Source organism: Vanrija albida (genome assembly GCF_041260175.1).
Source record: "Vanrija albida strain AlHP1 chromosome Unknown contig_6, whole genome shotgun sequence".
Classification (NCBI taxonomy): Eukaryota; Fungi; Basidiomycota; class Tremellomycetes; order Trichosporonales; family Trichosporonaceae; genus Vanrija; species Vanrija albida.
The window spans coordinates 17,473-31,372 of NW_027191425.1; the positions used below are offsets into that span (position 1 = coordinate 17,473).

At 62.6% G+C, this 13,900-nt stretch overlaps 6 protein-coding genes across 6 annotated transcripts; 1 reads left to right on the forward strand and 5 right to left on the reverse strand.

The window, feature by feature from the left end:
• Positions 1-4: 4 nt before the first annotated feature.
• Positions 5-626, reverse strand: Q8F55_007356 (uncharacterized protein; the record flags this gene model as incomplete). Its single annotated transcript, XM_069355793.1, has 4 exons — positions 5-105; positions 153-180; positions 231-487; positions 524-626. 4 exons carry the CDS (start codon positions 624-626, stop codon positions 5-7), a joined length of 489 nt encoding a protein of 162 aa, XP_069205634.1.
• Positions 627-652: 26 nt separating this feature from the next.
• Positions 653-3,235, reverse strand: Q8F55_007357 (uncharacterized protein; the record flags this gene model as incomplete). The annotated part of the gene is made up of 16 exons (XM_069355794.1): positions 653-660; positions 751-911; positions 950-974; positions 1,020-1,061; positions 1,111-1,230; positions 1,270-1,415; positions 1,450-1,469; positions 1,505-1,628; positions 1,727-1,772; positions 1,809-1,862; positions 1,898-2,019; positions 2,060-2,122; positions 2,157-2,825; positions 2,867-3,015; positions 3,063-3,070; positions 3,118-3,235. The coding sequence occupies 16 exons, from the start codon at positions 3,233-3,235 to the stop codon at positions 653-655; spliced, it is 1,875 nt and encodes a 624-aa protein (XP_069205635.1).
• A 380-nt stretch (positions 3,236-3,615) lies between these two features.
• Positions 3,616-5,565, reverse strand: Q8F55_007358 (uncharacterized protein; the record flags this gene model as incomplete). The annotated part of the gene is made up of 7 exons (XM_069355795.1): positions 3,616-3,940; positions 3,975-4,065; positions 4,104-4,253; positions 4,292-4,424; positions 4,461-4,988; positions 5,024-5,338; positions 5,380-5,565. 7 exons carry the CDS (start codon positions 5,563-5,565, stop codon positions 3,616-3,618), a joined length of 1,728 nt encoding a protein of 575 aa, XP_069205636.1.
• A 717-nt stretch (positions 5,566-6,282) lies between these two features.
• Positions 6,283-7,375, forward strand: Q8F55_007359 (uncharacterized protein; the record flags this gene model as incomplete). The annotated part of the gene is made up of 2 exons (XM_069355796.1): positions 6,283-6,341; positions 6,388-7,375. 2 exons carry the CDS (start codon positions 6,283-6,285, stop codon positions 7,373-7,375), a joined length of 1,047 nt encoding a protein of 348 aa, XP_069205637.1.
• A 67-nt stretch (positions 7,376-7,442) lies between these two features.
• On the reverse strand, positions 7,443-10,558 carry Q8F55_007360 (uncharacterized protein; the record flags this gene model as incomplete). Its single annotated transcript, XM_069355797.1, has 12 exons — positions 7,443-7,579; positions 7,643-8,008; positions 8,045-8,164; positions 8,199-8,374; positions 8,411-8,766; positions 8,806-8,990; positions 9,027-9,265; positions 9,304-9,997; positions 10,042-10,160; positions 10,198-10,340; positions 10,390-10,397; positions 10,453-10,558. 12 exons carry the CDS (start codon positions 10,556-10,558, stop codon positions 7,443-7,445), a joined length of 2,649 nt encoding a protein of 882 aa, XP_069205638.1.
• Positions 10,559-11,358: 800 nt separating this feature from the next.
• Q8F55_007361 (uncharacterized protein) lies at positions 11,359-12,869 on the reverse strand (the record flags this gene model as incomplete). Its single annotated transcript, XM_069355798.1, has 4 exons — positions 11,359-11,481; positions 11,545-11,939; positions 11,978-12,434; positions 12,468-12,869. 4 exons carry the CDS (start codon positions 12,867-12,869, stop codon positions 11,359-11,361), a joined length of 1,377 nt encoding a protein of 458 aa, XP_069205639.1.
• Between the last annotated feature and the right edge of the window lie 1,031 nt (positions 12,870-13,900).

Consider the following 13,900-nt stretch of genomic DNA (forward strand, 5'->3'; position numbering starts at 1 on the left):
GCCTTCAAGGCTGCCCCGCCCCTGGGTACCATGCACCTGAGATCCACGATTCCAACTGAGCATCCATCTTGGACATGCTGTCGAGGTCGAGTGGAGCTTGGGCGTCTAATCGGCGTTAGTAGGGTCCAGTGACAGCCGCGAATCCCACTCACCACCCAACGGGAACCAAGATGAAAGGTCCTGTGCGTATGTCAGTGACGTAGCGGTTGGGAGTTCTCTTGCCGACTCACAGTCATCCCAAGAATGTCCTCGGGCACCACGTTGACGCCGCCGGGTTGTCCGTGCTGCTCGACCTGGTCTCCGTTGCCCCACGGGAACTGCATCGCTGCCAGGTTCATCTGCTGCTGCTCCGCTCCGTTCTGGACAACATTCTCCGGAAGCGGCGGCGGCGGGTTCTCGGGGCTCGCCTGGCTGAGCGACGTGTATGGGAGGATGCCCTGGCGACGAGAGCGGGAAAGGGTGACGCGCAGCATCTCGACGAATGGGACTGTCGCGTCAGCACGCGGTCGTCGTGTCCACTTACACTCCGGCATCTTGCGGAGAAGCTTGTCAATGTCAAAGCTGACTTGGTGCAGATCGCACACCTCGGGGAAGAGGCTGACCATGCGGATTAGGTAGCGCGCCATGGCGACGACGCCGACGTCTGAGGTCGTCAGCGTGCTGGAGCGGCGCGTCGGCAGGATGACTCACAGAAGAAGTGGTTACCAGTGACTGAACTTGTTAGCCGATGGATCGCAACGCAGGACTCACCAAACTCGGCAGCCCTGTCGGGGTGGTCACTGCCAATGGACGCGACGAGGAAGGCCGCAGCTCGGACAGCCGAGCCGAGCCATTGCCGCCGCTCCAGCGATAGTGACGTTACCTCGCTTCGGTCGCGCACGCCGACGAGAGCGAGTGAATTGGTGTAGATGCTGTGGAGGGTCAGTGTCTGGCTGCGTTCTGTACGCACGTCGCATACGCCCTGTGTCGTCCCACTACCCGTGTCAGCTGCCAAGCAACCCCATACCCTCGCCACTCACACTCCTCGACCAGGAAGTGGTCGTCCGGCACCCCGATGCGGTCTTCACCTCGTCAGCTCAACCCCCGTTGCAGCTCGCCGCCCCGACTCACGGTAATGGTCACACCAATGATCGTATGCTGTCCTGATCTGCTGGTTGATGTCCCGCAGCTGGCGATCAACATCGGCGGGATCGCGGGTAGAGTCGGCATCATAGGGCATCAACAGGGGCTCTGCAACTGTCAGCGTATGCGCAGGCCCTAGCCACCCACCTCGAACTTGAAGGAGCTCGACAGAAACCATGAACCGAGCATCGAGCGTGGTAGCCAGCGGGTGCTCGAGGATAGGTCTGGCCTGGTCCATTCGGAAAGTACTCGGCGCTGGGAACGGCAGCGGGAGGTGGTAGTTGAGGGACATTCTGTCGTCAGCAGGGCCCAGGGGTCGATACGCACTCGTAGGTGAGCTTGACAAGCTGCGGGTCAGCCTAGGCCTCGTGACGACACATACAGCTAGCCAGATGCGAGCACCGATCATGAGTGGTCGCTGGCGGTCCAAGAACTCGGGCGACTTGTTCCAGTTGTCCCGCATTCGCAGCAGATACGGGATGCACTTGAACAGGCCCATGTCGACGCTGGGGTGTGAGCTTCAAGTTGTAGCCGTGCGCTCACGCAATGGTAGTCGCGTGGCCTGTACATGTCAGCGTTGCTATCGGCCTCAGCCCCAAGGCACTCACAACACAGACGCCACGTCGAGTCACCCCACGAGGTCAGTAGCGCTGGGTGTGTCAACGGGAGCACATAACACGACGCACTCAACGCCTGCACAGTCTCGAGTGCCGAGACGGGCGAGAACAGGGTAAGTCTCGCTGCGATGGTCAGTCCTGCCGACAACTTGGCCTACCTAGATGCTCGGCATGCTCCTTGATGCGCTTCGAGAACTGCGACGGCGGCCCGGCCCCTTCCCTCGCTCGAGCGGCAGCAAGGAGGACGACGGTGAGAAGGAATGGCGAGCGACGGCGCAATCTGCGGGCATCAGCGGTTACTCCAGCACAGCGCTACGCACTCATCCCATGTGTCCTCCCTCGGGTCCAAGATGGGCACGAACTGATGCGAGAACGCAAAGAACCTGAGAGTCAGCCGATGCAGCCGCCCACACGCACCTGTCAAACAGCTCCTTGCCCTCGGCCTCCGTGCAGATGCCCAGCTCCACGGGATCCGAATGCCGCAGCCGGTCTTTCGGGCTATGCTGACTCCACCCGTCGTCGTCGATCCGACGCCGCTTCGTGCTCCGCAACGAAGAGTCGGGATGGAGCGTCGGGCGATAGTGCGACCCCTCGCTCTCATCGAGCGCGCCTCCACCCTCGTCGCGCAGTCGCACCTCCTCCTCCCTGTCTGTGAGACCGCGGAACGCCTCCATCCGGACCGCCGACTCCAGAGGGTCGTCCTCTTCGGATCCTGCCGACCTCGGCGCACGGGATAGGGGTGAGCGAGTGGGAGCTGGCCGATAGGGGTCGTGCGGCGGCCCCATCGAGTCGGACGGCGTCGAGCTGGAGGGTGGGTATGGGACGGGCTGCGGCTGCTTGAGGTGGTGCGTCGTCGTCGACCAACTGGCCTGCCGGGCGATGAGGCTGTTGGAAGGCGACCGCTCTACAGATTGTCGCTGATCGTATCGCGGAGAGCTGCCGTGGTCACTGAGAGGTCGCCCAGCAGCCGGTGCAGGCGCTGGCGGGTTGGCCGGCTGTGCCATTGGCAGACGGAGCAGAAACGTCGAGATGTCGTCGAGCTTGCGGTTCATGTTGGAAACCTGGCCTTCGAGCAGGTCGAGGCGGCTGCTAGCCGTCAGTATCAACCCAGCATCTACTACACATACGACTTGCTCGTGTCTCCGAGGTCCTCGCCGGGCAGACGCATCCGCACGACAACTGGAGCAAAGCGACACTCCAACTTCATGTTGCGGCAGCGTTTGCACGGCGGGTTTTCCTTGTCGATACAGCGAATCTTCATCTTGCGGCAGGCATCCTGGTGGCGTTGGCGAGGTGTAGGGGATCATAAGCTCAGCAACTTACACATGCACCTGACAAAGCGTCAGCAATCTGGATCTGGCGACGCAGGCCGACTCACGATTGACATCCTTGGCATCCGCGCTGTTGCCTGCGTCGGGCGGGGTGAGGTCGTGACCATCACCACGGCGGTGGGGAGAGACCAGCTGGTCGCTCTCACTGTGGTTGTGCGTCGACATGGCCAAGTTGTTGCTCCAATCAAGTCGCGCACAGACTGCGGCGGGGGCGATCACGCGGTTGGTGGTCGGTATCGGTGGCGTTGGCGACGGCCCGGAGTGATCAACACGATTCAACACTACGCTGCCGCCAAGATGCGCAGGAGCCAGAATCCGAGTCGAGGGTGGCTCAGCGCGTCAATGAGCAAGTGAGCAAGTGTTAGGAGGCAAGAAAGAAACGACGGCCAGACCTCGGAGCCATCTCGGAGAGCAGGAACCGAGCGGCGGCTGTGTGGGGCAAGGGACGGGAGGCGAAGGGGCCGAAAAAATCACCTGACTTGCACGCGCACAACTGCGGAGGTCCACGGGCACCATACAACGACGTCTGCATGAGGTCATCTTTGCTACGAGATCTGGGGCAATGCACAGCCGTCACCCCTAAAGTCCGAGCCAGCCGCCCATACTCTCTTGCCCGTGCGTTCATCTACGGTCCTCAAGATCACCTGGCCCTTGCCAAAGAACTGCTGCTCGGGCCCCTTGACAAGCTCGAGCTCATGCCCCAGATCCCGCAGCTGCTGGATGACGACGGGGTCGACGCCATGCTCGATGGCGACGGAGCGGTTGTGGAGAGCTTCTTTGGCATTCTGACCCCAAAGGCCGGTTCCTCCCACGCAGAAGCGCTTTGCGTCGAGCGAGAGCTGCGGATCGCGGCCGCGGTGGAGGAGCGTGCTGGGCATCAGCTGCGCCAACGCCAGATACGTACGTGAGGACCTGGACGTGGCCTTGAGGCTGCATCGGGCCGCCCATGACGCCATACGACATGAACAAGTCGTTGTCCTTGGTCACCATGGCCGCTGTGTGGGTTAGACATGCTGCAGAGGCGCCGTCTCACGGATGATGGTGTGGAAGGGACGCTTGCCGCCTTCGATGACGTTTGGCGAGTTGGGGTCGAGGCTGAAAGCAGAGCCGCGAGACTGGAGGGTGAAGCCGCAGCCTTTCGGGACGATCGCCGTGCCGAAGCCCAGGTAGTTGCTCATGATGACTTTAAGTGTCAGCCTCCGAAGGGTGCGACTGACGTACACGAGATCGCGTTGCCCTCGGAATCCGCGGCGGTGAGGTACACCGTGTCGCTGGTCGACAGCGGCTTGCCCTGGTGGTACTTGGCGGTCGCAGCCTTTGGGTTGAAGAGCTTGGCGCGCTCGCGGAGATACTCCTGCGCGTCTTAGCGAACGCCCCACGCCGCACCCACGTTCGACAGCAGCTTCTCAACCGGGACCTCGACAAAGTTGGGGTCGGCAACGTACGCGCCGGCGTCGGCAAGCGCCAGGCGGATGGCCTCAATCTCGGCATGATACCACTCGGCACTGCCCTCCTTGACCGTCTCCAGGTCGATGACGCCGTCCTCGCGCAGGACGTCAAGGATGCCCAGCGCAATCAACGCCGCAAGACCCTGGCCGTTCGGAGGGCACTCGTACACCCGGAGCTTCTCGGTAGAGTAAGTGTACGAGATGGGCTCGACAAAGTCGGTGTCGTGGTTGGCGAGGTCCTCGAGAGTCATGACACCGCCGTTCGAGTTGACCGCCTCGACAATGGCCTCGGCGATGGGACCCTTGTAGAATGCGTCCTTGCCCTTGGCACCAAGCTCCCTCAGAGTCTTGCCGAGGTCGGGGTTGGAAAAGTACTGCCCGGGCTTGGGCGTCTTGCCGTCGATGAGGAAGGGGTAGCCTGGGCCGTACTTCTCGGCGACCTGGCGGAGCCAGTCCCCAAAGAGGCCCCACTGCGTGGTGAGCGCCGAACCAACACCCAACCCACCTCGTAGCTCGCCATCTGATGGACGCCAAAGCCGTCCTCGGCAAGCTGGATCGCGGGCGCAAGCACCTCGGCCAGGGTCAGCTTGCCGCTGCCAAACGTCGCGTGGATGTCGACGAGCGCGGCGGCGGCACCGGGTACAGTCGCGGCGTGGGCACTGGTGTACGGGATGAGGTCACCCGTTATGCCCGCGCCCCGGACGACGCCGAGGTTGAGGGCGGCTGGGCTGCGGCCCGAGCCGTTGACGGCCCGCACGCGCTTCTGCTTGGCATCCCAGAAGAGGGCGAACGCGTCACCACCGATTCCAGTGTTGCAGGGCTGGGCGTGAGCACATGGCACTGCGCATCGACTACACCCACCTCGACGACATTCAGCGCCGCCGCAGTCGCGACCGCGGCGTCGGCTGCGTTTCCGCCCTGGCGGAGGATGGCCAGACCCGCCTCGGATGCCAAGACCTGCGAGCTGCAGACGACGCCCTTGGTGCTGAAGACGGTAGAGCGGCGCGAGCCCGTCTCATACGCAGTGTAGTCGATAGGTGGGGGCATCTCTAGTCTGTAGTGCTGTGATATGCGCGGATGAGGTAGAGAGTGGTTGAGAGCGGGCCGTCCTGCCTGACCCGACCGACACGACCGTCGGGTGAGATGGGCCAAGACAAGCCGGCCGCTTCAACTCGGCGTGTTTACCCGGAACAGTGTTTTGGTCACCGAATTGCCGAGCATGGCCGATGTCGACCTCGTCGTGTTTGCGCCATTTGCGTCCACTCGTCAGTCTCCATCATATCTGTGCATCCTCAAAGGCGCCATTATTTCGGTAGCCGATGATGTGCGACGCTCCTTCACTACATCCGCACAAAATGGCGCTCGATTCTGCTTATCAATCTCCCAGCTACTTCCCTGCCCGTGTGCTCGCCCTGCCACCCCGCCTACTCTATTCGTCGCCTCTGTCGGCGCTAGGCCGCTGACGCCCTTTCGATACACAGTATGTCCACCTGCGTCAGCGTTTCTGACTGGGAACTGACACACGCCTCGCTGGGAGCTGACACACTTGGCCTGCGCCCACGAACGCTGAACTGACGTAGCTGACCAAGACTCTCCCAAGCGAATCTCAGTCAGCTGTCGACGTATTGGGCACTAAGCTCGCAGCGTTGAGGGCTGTCGTACGTCTAGACACCACCGTCGAGTGGTTAAAAGACGCCAGACATGATACTCAGTCACCACATCCTCTCTCTCACCTCGCAACCGACTCAATCTCCTCGACGGACAATGCCCGCACTCAACTCTGGCCTCCTTCTCATCACCGGTGCCTCGGGCTACATCGGATCGTAAGCTCTGCCCGTCTTCATAGCACCCTAGTGGTTAACTCCTCAGCTACACTGTCAAAGCCGCGCTCGACGAGGGCTACAAGGTCCGCGTCGCCGTCCGCACCCCCGAGAAGGGCGAGTACGTCAAGAACCTCTTCCCAGAGTACAAAGAATCGGTCTCGTACACCATCGTCAAGGAGATTGCCGCCAAGGGAGCCTACGACAATGCGGTGCATGGCGTCGACGGCGTGATTCACCTCGCGTCGCCAGTCGACCTGAGCTTCGCGGGCCCGGCCTCGGACATGATCGCAGTGGCGGTGGCGGGCGTCGACAACCTTCTCGACGCTCTCGCGCCCACGGCGGTCAAGCGGGTCGTCATCCTCTCATCGATCGCGTCCATTGGTCAAGTCGTGCGCACCGGGTCTCAGCCCGAGGGCAGGGTCGTCTACACCGAGGCCCAGTGGAACGACGAGGGCGTCGCCGAGGCGCTCAAGCTCGAGGCCGCTGCCTCCGGACCGGTCAAGTACTCTGCGTCCAAGACCCAGGCCGAGCGCGCCTTCTGGAAGTGGTTCGCAGACCACAGCCCCGCGTTCGACGGCGTCGCCCTCAACCCGTCCTTCAACTTTGGCCCGCCGATCCAGCACGGGCAGGGCATCCCCGAGAGCGTCACGCCGCTCGTCCCGTGGCTCAAGCCCGGCGCCGATGCCTCGACCCTCAAGCACGGCTTTGGCGGCGTCGTTGACGTGCGTGACGTAGCCTACGCCTCTGTCAAGGCGCTTTCGACGCCCGAGGCCGCGGGCGAGCGCTTCATCCTGTCGGCCGACACGCTCTTCAACAACGACCTGGCGATCGGCGCGACCAAGGACGAGGCCAACGCCGCTGGGCTCACCCGTGGCAACACCGACCCCTCGTTCCGTGCCGAGCTCGACTCGACGGCGATCGTGTACGACGGCTCCAAGGCTGAGGCCGCCTTCGGGTTCAAGTACCGCGCCAAGGACGAGACGATTGCCGAGACCGTCGCAGCCATTCGCGCCAGTCGTGCGGGTGCCCTCTGATGCCCATCCACCGAGTAAAGTCCATACATGGTGCAAGGCACTACAAGTACAATCTATAGCATACACTCTACTGCCCAGCATTGTAGCGCGACATGAGATCAGCGGCAGAATCGTCCATCCAGACCTGAGGCGCTGCCGGGAACCAGTTTGCCATGTCGCCGTCCAGAGCACTCGTGTCCACGCCTGGGAGCATTCCGAGAGGGTCTGTACTGTCAGCTCTGTCCCGCGCGATAACACTACCTCGATCCCAAACAGCTCGATTCTCACCATCAGGTGCAGGGAACCAGTCTGAGAGGTTGAAATCCACTTCGGGCCAGGGGACGTTCTCGGGCATCCCAGTGGAGACGCGGGCAGCGTCCGTGGCATTGCCGTCGATCGACGCACGCGTCATGGACAGAGCTGCCGTCGCCATCGGGTTGGCAGGCTGGACCGGATCGTTCCAGGGGAACGGGTTGAAGCCTGGGAACTCGGAGATGCCTGAGCCAGGTGTGCCAGGGCGAGGCTTGGGCGGCGGAGGGAGGTCTGTCGGTTGCCGCGCCGCCTCCTCGGTCAACGTGGTATGCGGCAGGATGCCCTGCTCGCGCGCCTTGATCAGCGTGCGGCGGAGGCCGTCGGCAAAGGGCTGCACCGGGTCTGACATCAGCAGGGTTCCCTGTCCTCTTTACTCACAATACGGCAGCTTGATGAGCAGGCGGTCGATATCCAGGCTGACCTGGTACAAGTCGACGACACCTGGCAGCAGCTCCACCATACGAATGAGGTAGCGTGCCGTGGCCACAATGCCGACGTCTACCATCAGCGCTGCACCCACCGCAACACTCACGGAAGTTGTGGTTGCCAAACTCCGAGTCCTTCTCCAGCTGCTTGTTGGACACCGTCGAGATGAGGTAGGCTCCTGAGCGGACCGCGGCCGAGACCCACTGCTGCCTCTCGTGCGAGAGCAGGTGGACATCCGGCTGCTTGTGCACACCATACCATGCCGGCGCATTGGTGAACATGCTGCAAGAGTCAGCGCCGGCCACGACAACCACCCACATAGCATAAGCCCGCTGGTTTGTAAGCTCCATCATCAGGAAGTGGTCCGCCGACAGCCCCATGCGGTGGTAGTACTCGATCCAGTAGTCGTAGAGATCATTGATGCCCCGGTTGGCGCTGCGCAGCATGTCGTCCATCTCGGCCTGGTCGAGGGTGGAAATCGACTCGTATGGCCTGAACGCGCCTTCGCGGACTTCGTGAATCTCAACGGAGATGACGAGGCGCGAGTCGTAGATGGTCGAGAGGGGGTGGTCGAGGAGCCCGCGCGCGTAGGCCGTTCGCCTGTGGTGCGGCAGCGACGGGAACAGGATGGGAAGTGCGTGGTTGTACGACATCTCGTATGTCTGCTTCACAAGCTGCGGTGGGTCAGTCTCAGCCGGCCGCCATCCACTCACGGCTAGCCACAGCCTCGCGCCCACGACGAGCGGCCGCTGCCTCTCCAGCATATGGTTCGGGTTTTGGCTGTCGGTGCGGATCTTGTGCAGGTACGGCAGGCAGCGGTAGAGGCGCATGTCGACGGCCAATGCCATGGCATGGCAACAGATACGCCACGCATGCTGTCCCCATGCAATCATAAGGACTGGTCGGTCAGAAACGCAACGCCAGAGGCACTTACTCAGACCCTGGAGCGTTTCGAGGGTAGCAATCGGCTCAAACAACGTCGCCTTGGCCATCTTCTCGGCCTCCTCCCTGCACTTGTTGGACAGCTCGGATGGTGGCCCGGCGCTCTCACGCGCGCGAAGCGCGACCATCAAGATGACTGTGATGCAGAACGGCGAGCGACGGCGCAAAAGCTCCCACGTGTCTTCGCGAGGATCAAAGATGGGCATGAACGGGTGCGCGTACTTGAAGAATCTGCAGGCGTGAGCATCCCGTCTCGACGCCACACCCACTCTTGGAACAGCGCCTTGCCCTCCTCCTCGGTACACAGCCCGGAGCGCACCGGGTCAAAGTCGTGCCGCAGAGGATCTCCCTTCTCACGGATGGGCAGCGGCGCCCAGTCCTCTCGCTCCTCGCCATCCGCGTCGTCCTCCCCATCGGCGGCGCCCTCGCCGTCGACGCGGCGCCGCTTGGCCAGCCTGTTGCGGCTGACGTCGCGCACGATGCCGTGGCTGGGTCGTCGTGCGCGGCGGGGGATCGTCGCCGGGTCGTGCTGCTCGGCAATGAGGCACAGCTCCTCCTCGCGTCGAGTGATCTCCCGGAACGGCTCGTTGACCATGGCGCTCTGCAGCGGGTCGTCGTGGTCCTCATACGTCGGCGACGAGTCGCGCGCAGCAGCGGGCGCCGAGGCCCCGCGCTGCATCGAGGGATGGGGGCTCGATGTACCCGGCGCACGTGCATCGCCAGTCGAGTTCGGGCGCGGCAGCGGCATATTGTCCATGCTCTGCGAGTGTCCCTGGGCCGATAGGCTGGGCCGGCCGGCGGTCGACGGGATCGGTTCGGCAAGTCCGTCCGGCTGCCATCGCGAGTATTGCGAGTCCTGGGTTGCCGGGGTGTTGGTCTGCGAGTGAGACTGCCCGCGGGTGAGCGGTGGTCGCAGGGGGTGGTGTGGAGTGGACGATGAAGCAGAGCCGTGCTGATGGCGGGCTGAGGGGTGAGCAGACGCCGGGCGGCACAAGACCGCAGCCTACCTATACTGGGCGACGCCGCGTCGGACGGTGTAGTGGGTGCCAGACGCCGTAGGACCGCCGAGATGTCGTCGAGCTTGTTGTAGATGCCCGAGACGTGTCCTTCGAGCGATTCGAGGCGGCTACGACGTCAGCAAGGACAACCCGGCCACCACCCACTTCTTGGTCGCCTCATTCTCCTCGTACACTGCCCTCGGAACGGGGGGCACTGCAAACCGGCATTGCAGCTTCATGTGCCGGCACCTCTTGCACGGGGGGTTCTCCTTGTCGATACAACGAATCTTCATCTTGCGACAGGCGTCCTGTAGCACGTGTTAGTGTGTTGGCCTCCCGGGCAGTCGTTCAACTCACGCAAGCACCTGCAAGCTGTTAGCACTGGCCCGGACGCAGCATGCAGCACGGGACGCGACTCACGAGACGGCGGCTCCAGCCGCGAACCGTCTTCGGCAGTCACAAAGTCGTACACGACCTGATCATCATAACTGTCGCTCCGGTCGAGCTGCTTGTTGTTGTGAAGCATCGCGGCGGTGCGCCGAGGTGACGATCCAAGGGTAATGGCACGCCGAGGTATGGGTTATGAGCGACGAGTAGTTGATGAGATGGCGAAGGTATCGATAGTGTAAGCGAGGCTCTGTTGCATCAAGCGGACCGGGGTCGGGCCAGGGGAGGGGGAGGGAGGGTCAGGTGCCGCAAGCCGCTGCAACCTTGGCAACGCGGCTCTTGCCGGTAATACCCTCTTGACCGCCCCAAATCCGACCCATCGCATATCCAGAGCACGATGCATGCACTAGCGTATCTGCTGCTGACTTGCAAGTTTTCTGCGCAGCCCGCACCAGTATAGCATGCACTGACGGGTTGCTGGTTGCTGGGTGACCTCAAATTTGCTGTCGGCAGGATAAACATGAAATGTGGGGCAGGCAGTGGCAAGTGGCCGAGGCAGGTCTGTCAACCTTCCGACACACCCAGTCCACAACAACAACGTGTCTTCGGCAGTTTTGCCCTCCACAACCTTGAATGGCCAACACTGGACGCCGTCGCTCATGCACAGGCCGCTCTCGGCCTTCAAATACGCACGTCGATGACAAGAATATGGTGACATTGCAGCGCCTGCCTGCTCGACGCTGCGCTCAGGAAACTGGCTCGCTTAACGCGGTAGTATCCACTGCTACCTCCACTTTTTCACCCGCCGAGTCGGCGCGACGCCGAGGATTTTGAGCGGGCCTCGGAGGTACGGAGCCGCTACGGCGCCGCAACCACCACCTCCTGTACACTTCATATTCATTCATTGACCCTCGGCCTTGTTTACACTTCAAACTGCAACTAGTCGCGAACCACGCTGCCACTGCCGGCGGTATACGTTTGCCTCCCCTCAACGGGCTCGAGGTTCTGCACCTCGCGGATGTTGGGCACGAGGCCGACGCGGAGATTACCCTGGTCCCAGATCTTGGCCGTCAGCGTTGCTACTCGCCGCCAACTCTGCCACTCTGCCACTCGCCGCCAACTCACAGTGTAGACCGACTTGAGGAATGCGTCGCCGAGAATGTCAAAGTCGTTGTCGCCGCGCGACTGGACCGAGCCGTACCAGCTCTTGTTGTCGACGGGCGTGAAGACGAGGTCCTCGGGCTGGATGACAAACTGCGTGTCACCAATGGCGAGGCTGAACTTGGGCAGCTGCTCGGCAGTGATGCCCAGGGGGATGGTCCAGCCCTGGTAACTGGTGTTGTACTTGGCGCCCGGGATCTGGGCGTACAGCGCCTTGACGACGCTGTCGGAGACGAGCGCGAGCGTCGTGCCAGTGTCCAGAATGGCCGTGTTGCGGGGCACCGAGACCGACTTGCCGTTGACCTGGGCCGACGTCGACGGCACCTGGAACCATCCACCCGAGTTGTCGATGGGAGTCCCTTTGTCGTTAGACCACCTCCAGCGCAACACCACTCACAGTCAATGGCCTTGCCCGAAGCCTTGACAAGGTCCTGGTCGACCCATCCAAAGGTGTAGAACGACTCCTTGCCAAGGTCCCTGTCGCTGTAGAATGCCGACGTGAAGAGCTGGGCACCCGGGGGGAGCGTGCCCTGCTGGATGAGGTTGTCGACGGGCGTGAGCTGCTGCCTGGGCCTGACAGTGTTGATGGACGAGAAGCCAAGGCCGAGCAGGCCGTCTCCAGTGCCGGTGGCGAACTGGGAAGACAGCTTCTGCGCGAGCTCAACGGCCTGGTTCTTCACCTTGAGCCCGCCGAGGTCGACGACATCGAGGCCGACGTTGCCCGACGCCGACGACTTGTCGCCGTAGCTGATCGCCCAGGTGTACCCCTGCAGCGGCTGCCAGGTCGACGACTTTTTCGGGTCAAAGTTGGAGTGGTTCTTCTGCGTCGCGGCGGGGAGCTCGGTCGAGAAGGTCTGGCGTCAGCGGTGGACAGCAACCCTGCTCACCCAGAGGTCGGACGAGCCGGTGTCAAAGTCGAGGGCGACGACCTGGGCCGGGGTGCCGATCGGGACATCGGAAAGGTACATGGCGTCGTTCTGGATAGACTCGGCGGGGACGGGGACGCTGCCGGTCTCGGTCTTCTTGACGAGCTGGTGCGTCTCGACAAGGCGCGCGAGGCCGCCGACGCGCTCAGTGCTGCCCTGGAGACCACGCTGCTCGAGCTGCCTGGCCGCCTCCCAGCCGTACGGGCCGAGCTCGGTGGGGTTGAAGCCGTACTTGCGCAGCGCGCGGAGGTACGAGCCGAGGCCGTCCTTCTTGTAGTTTGGGTTCCGCTTGGCGTGGACCTTCTGGAGGCCAAGCGACTGCTTGACCTCGTTCTGGGTGGTGAAGGCGGCTTGGTCGGACATTGTGGTGGGTGACGTGGGGTGTTAGGCGACCCACTAGCACCTCCTCTTATAGCCATCGACATGCTCCGTCCCCAACGACGACGCCTGCCCCAACGAGCACGCCCCCCTCGGTTGCGATGGTGACTATACACGTGCTGGTGCATCCTCGCGCTGCCGCCGCGTGCTGCTGATACGTGCCGCTCGTAGTGTCGATGGTGCAGATGTGTGTGACCAGGCGACAGAGCTAAAGTTAGAGCTTGATGAGGGTTGCGTCATTGCGGCGTCCCCCCTCTCTGGACAGTGCTCGTCGTGCTTTCGACCCTCTACACGTCGATGAAACCGCAGGGTAGGAGGATCGGAACGGGTCTGGAACAAGTACGGCGGGCTCTGCGACGACGCTGCGAGTCGAGCTGCGCGCCATCGGAACCAGCTACCTTGAACTCTAATCTTGTTCCTAGTGGATCGGGTCGGGTGGTCATTGCAGGTCAGCGCGCCGTCCTAGTTCTGTTCCAGAGGTCAGCTGTTCCTCACCGCCATCCCGTTGGTATGGAAACGGCGCTGGAACGGTCGGCGGTCGGGAACGATGTGCTCTCCGAAAGGCGGGTGGGGTATGGAATCGTGCCTGCGGGGGAGTGCGTATGAGCCTAGCCGTGGGAGTCAAGTCAGTCGCGCGCGCGAGGCCGTCACCGCGTCGGTCGTCGAACCGTCAGTCCAGCCCCAGCCCCCGCACCCGCACCCGCACGTCACCCGCCGCTCTGCTCGTCCCTTCTGTGCCTTCGACTGGCCTTGCCCACCTCTCTGATGGCCGCGATGTCGGACAGCGTGGGAACGAGCAGGGTGAGGCGGGTGTTCGTCAAGAGGTCGGACTCGAGGCAATGTGGTGAGTGACGAGTGGTGAGGTGTTTGCGTCGGGCGTGATATCGGCCGTCACAACCACGCGTATACACTGTCACCTCGTGGATCGACTGGATGTGATGTCAATCATCACATGCATCACACCCATCTTGTCAACACGGCGGCGCACCAGTCTGAGCACGGCTTCTACTGCTCGA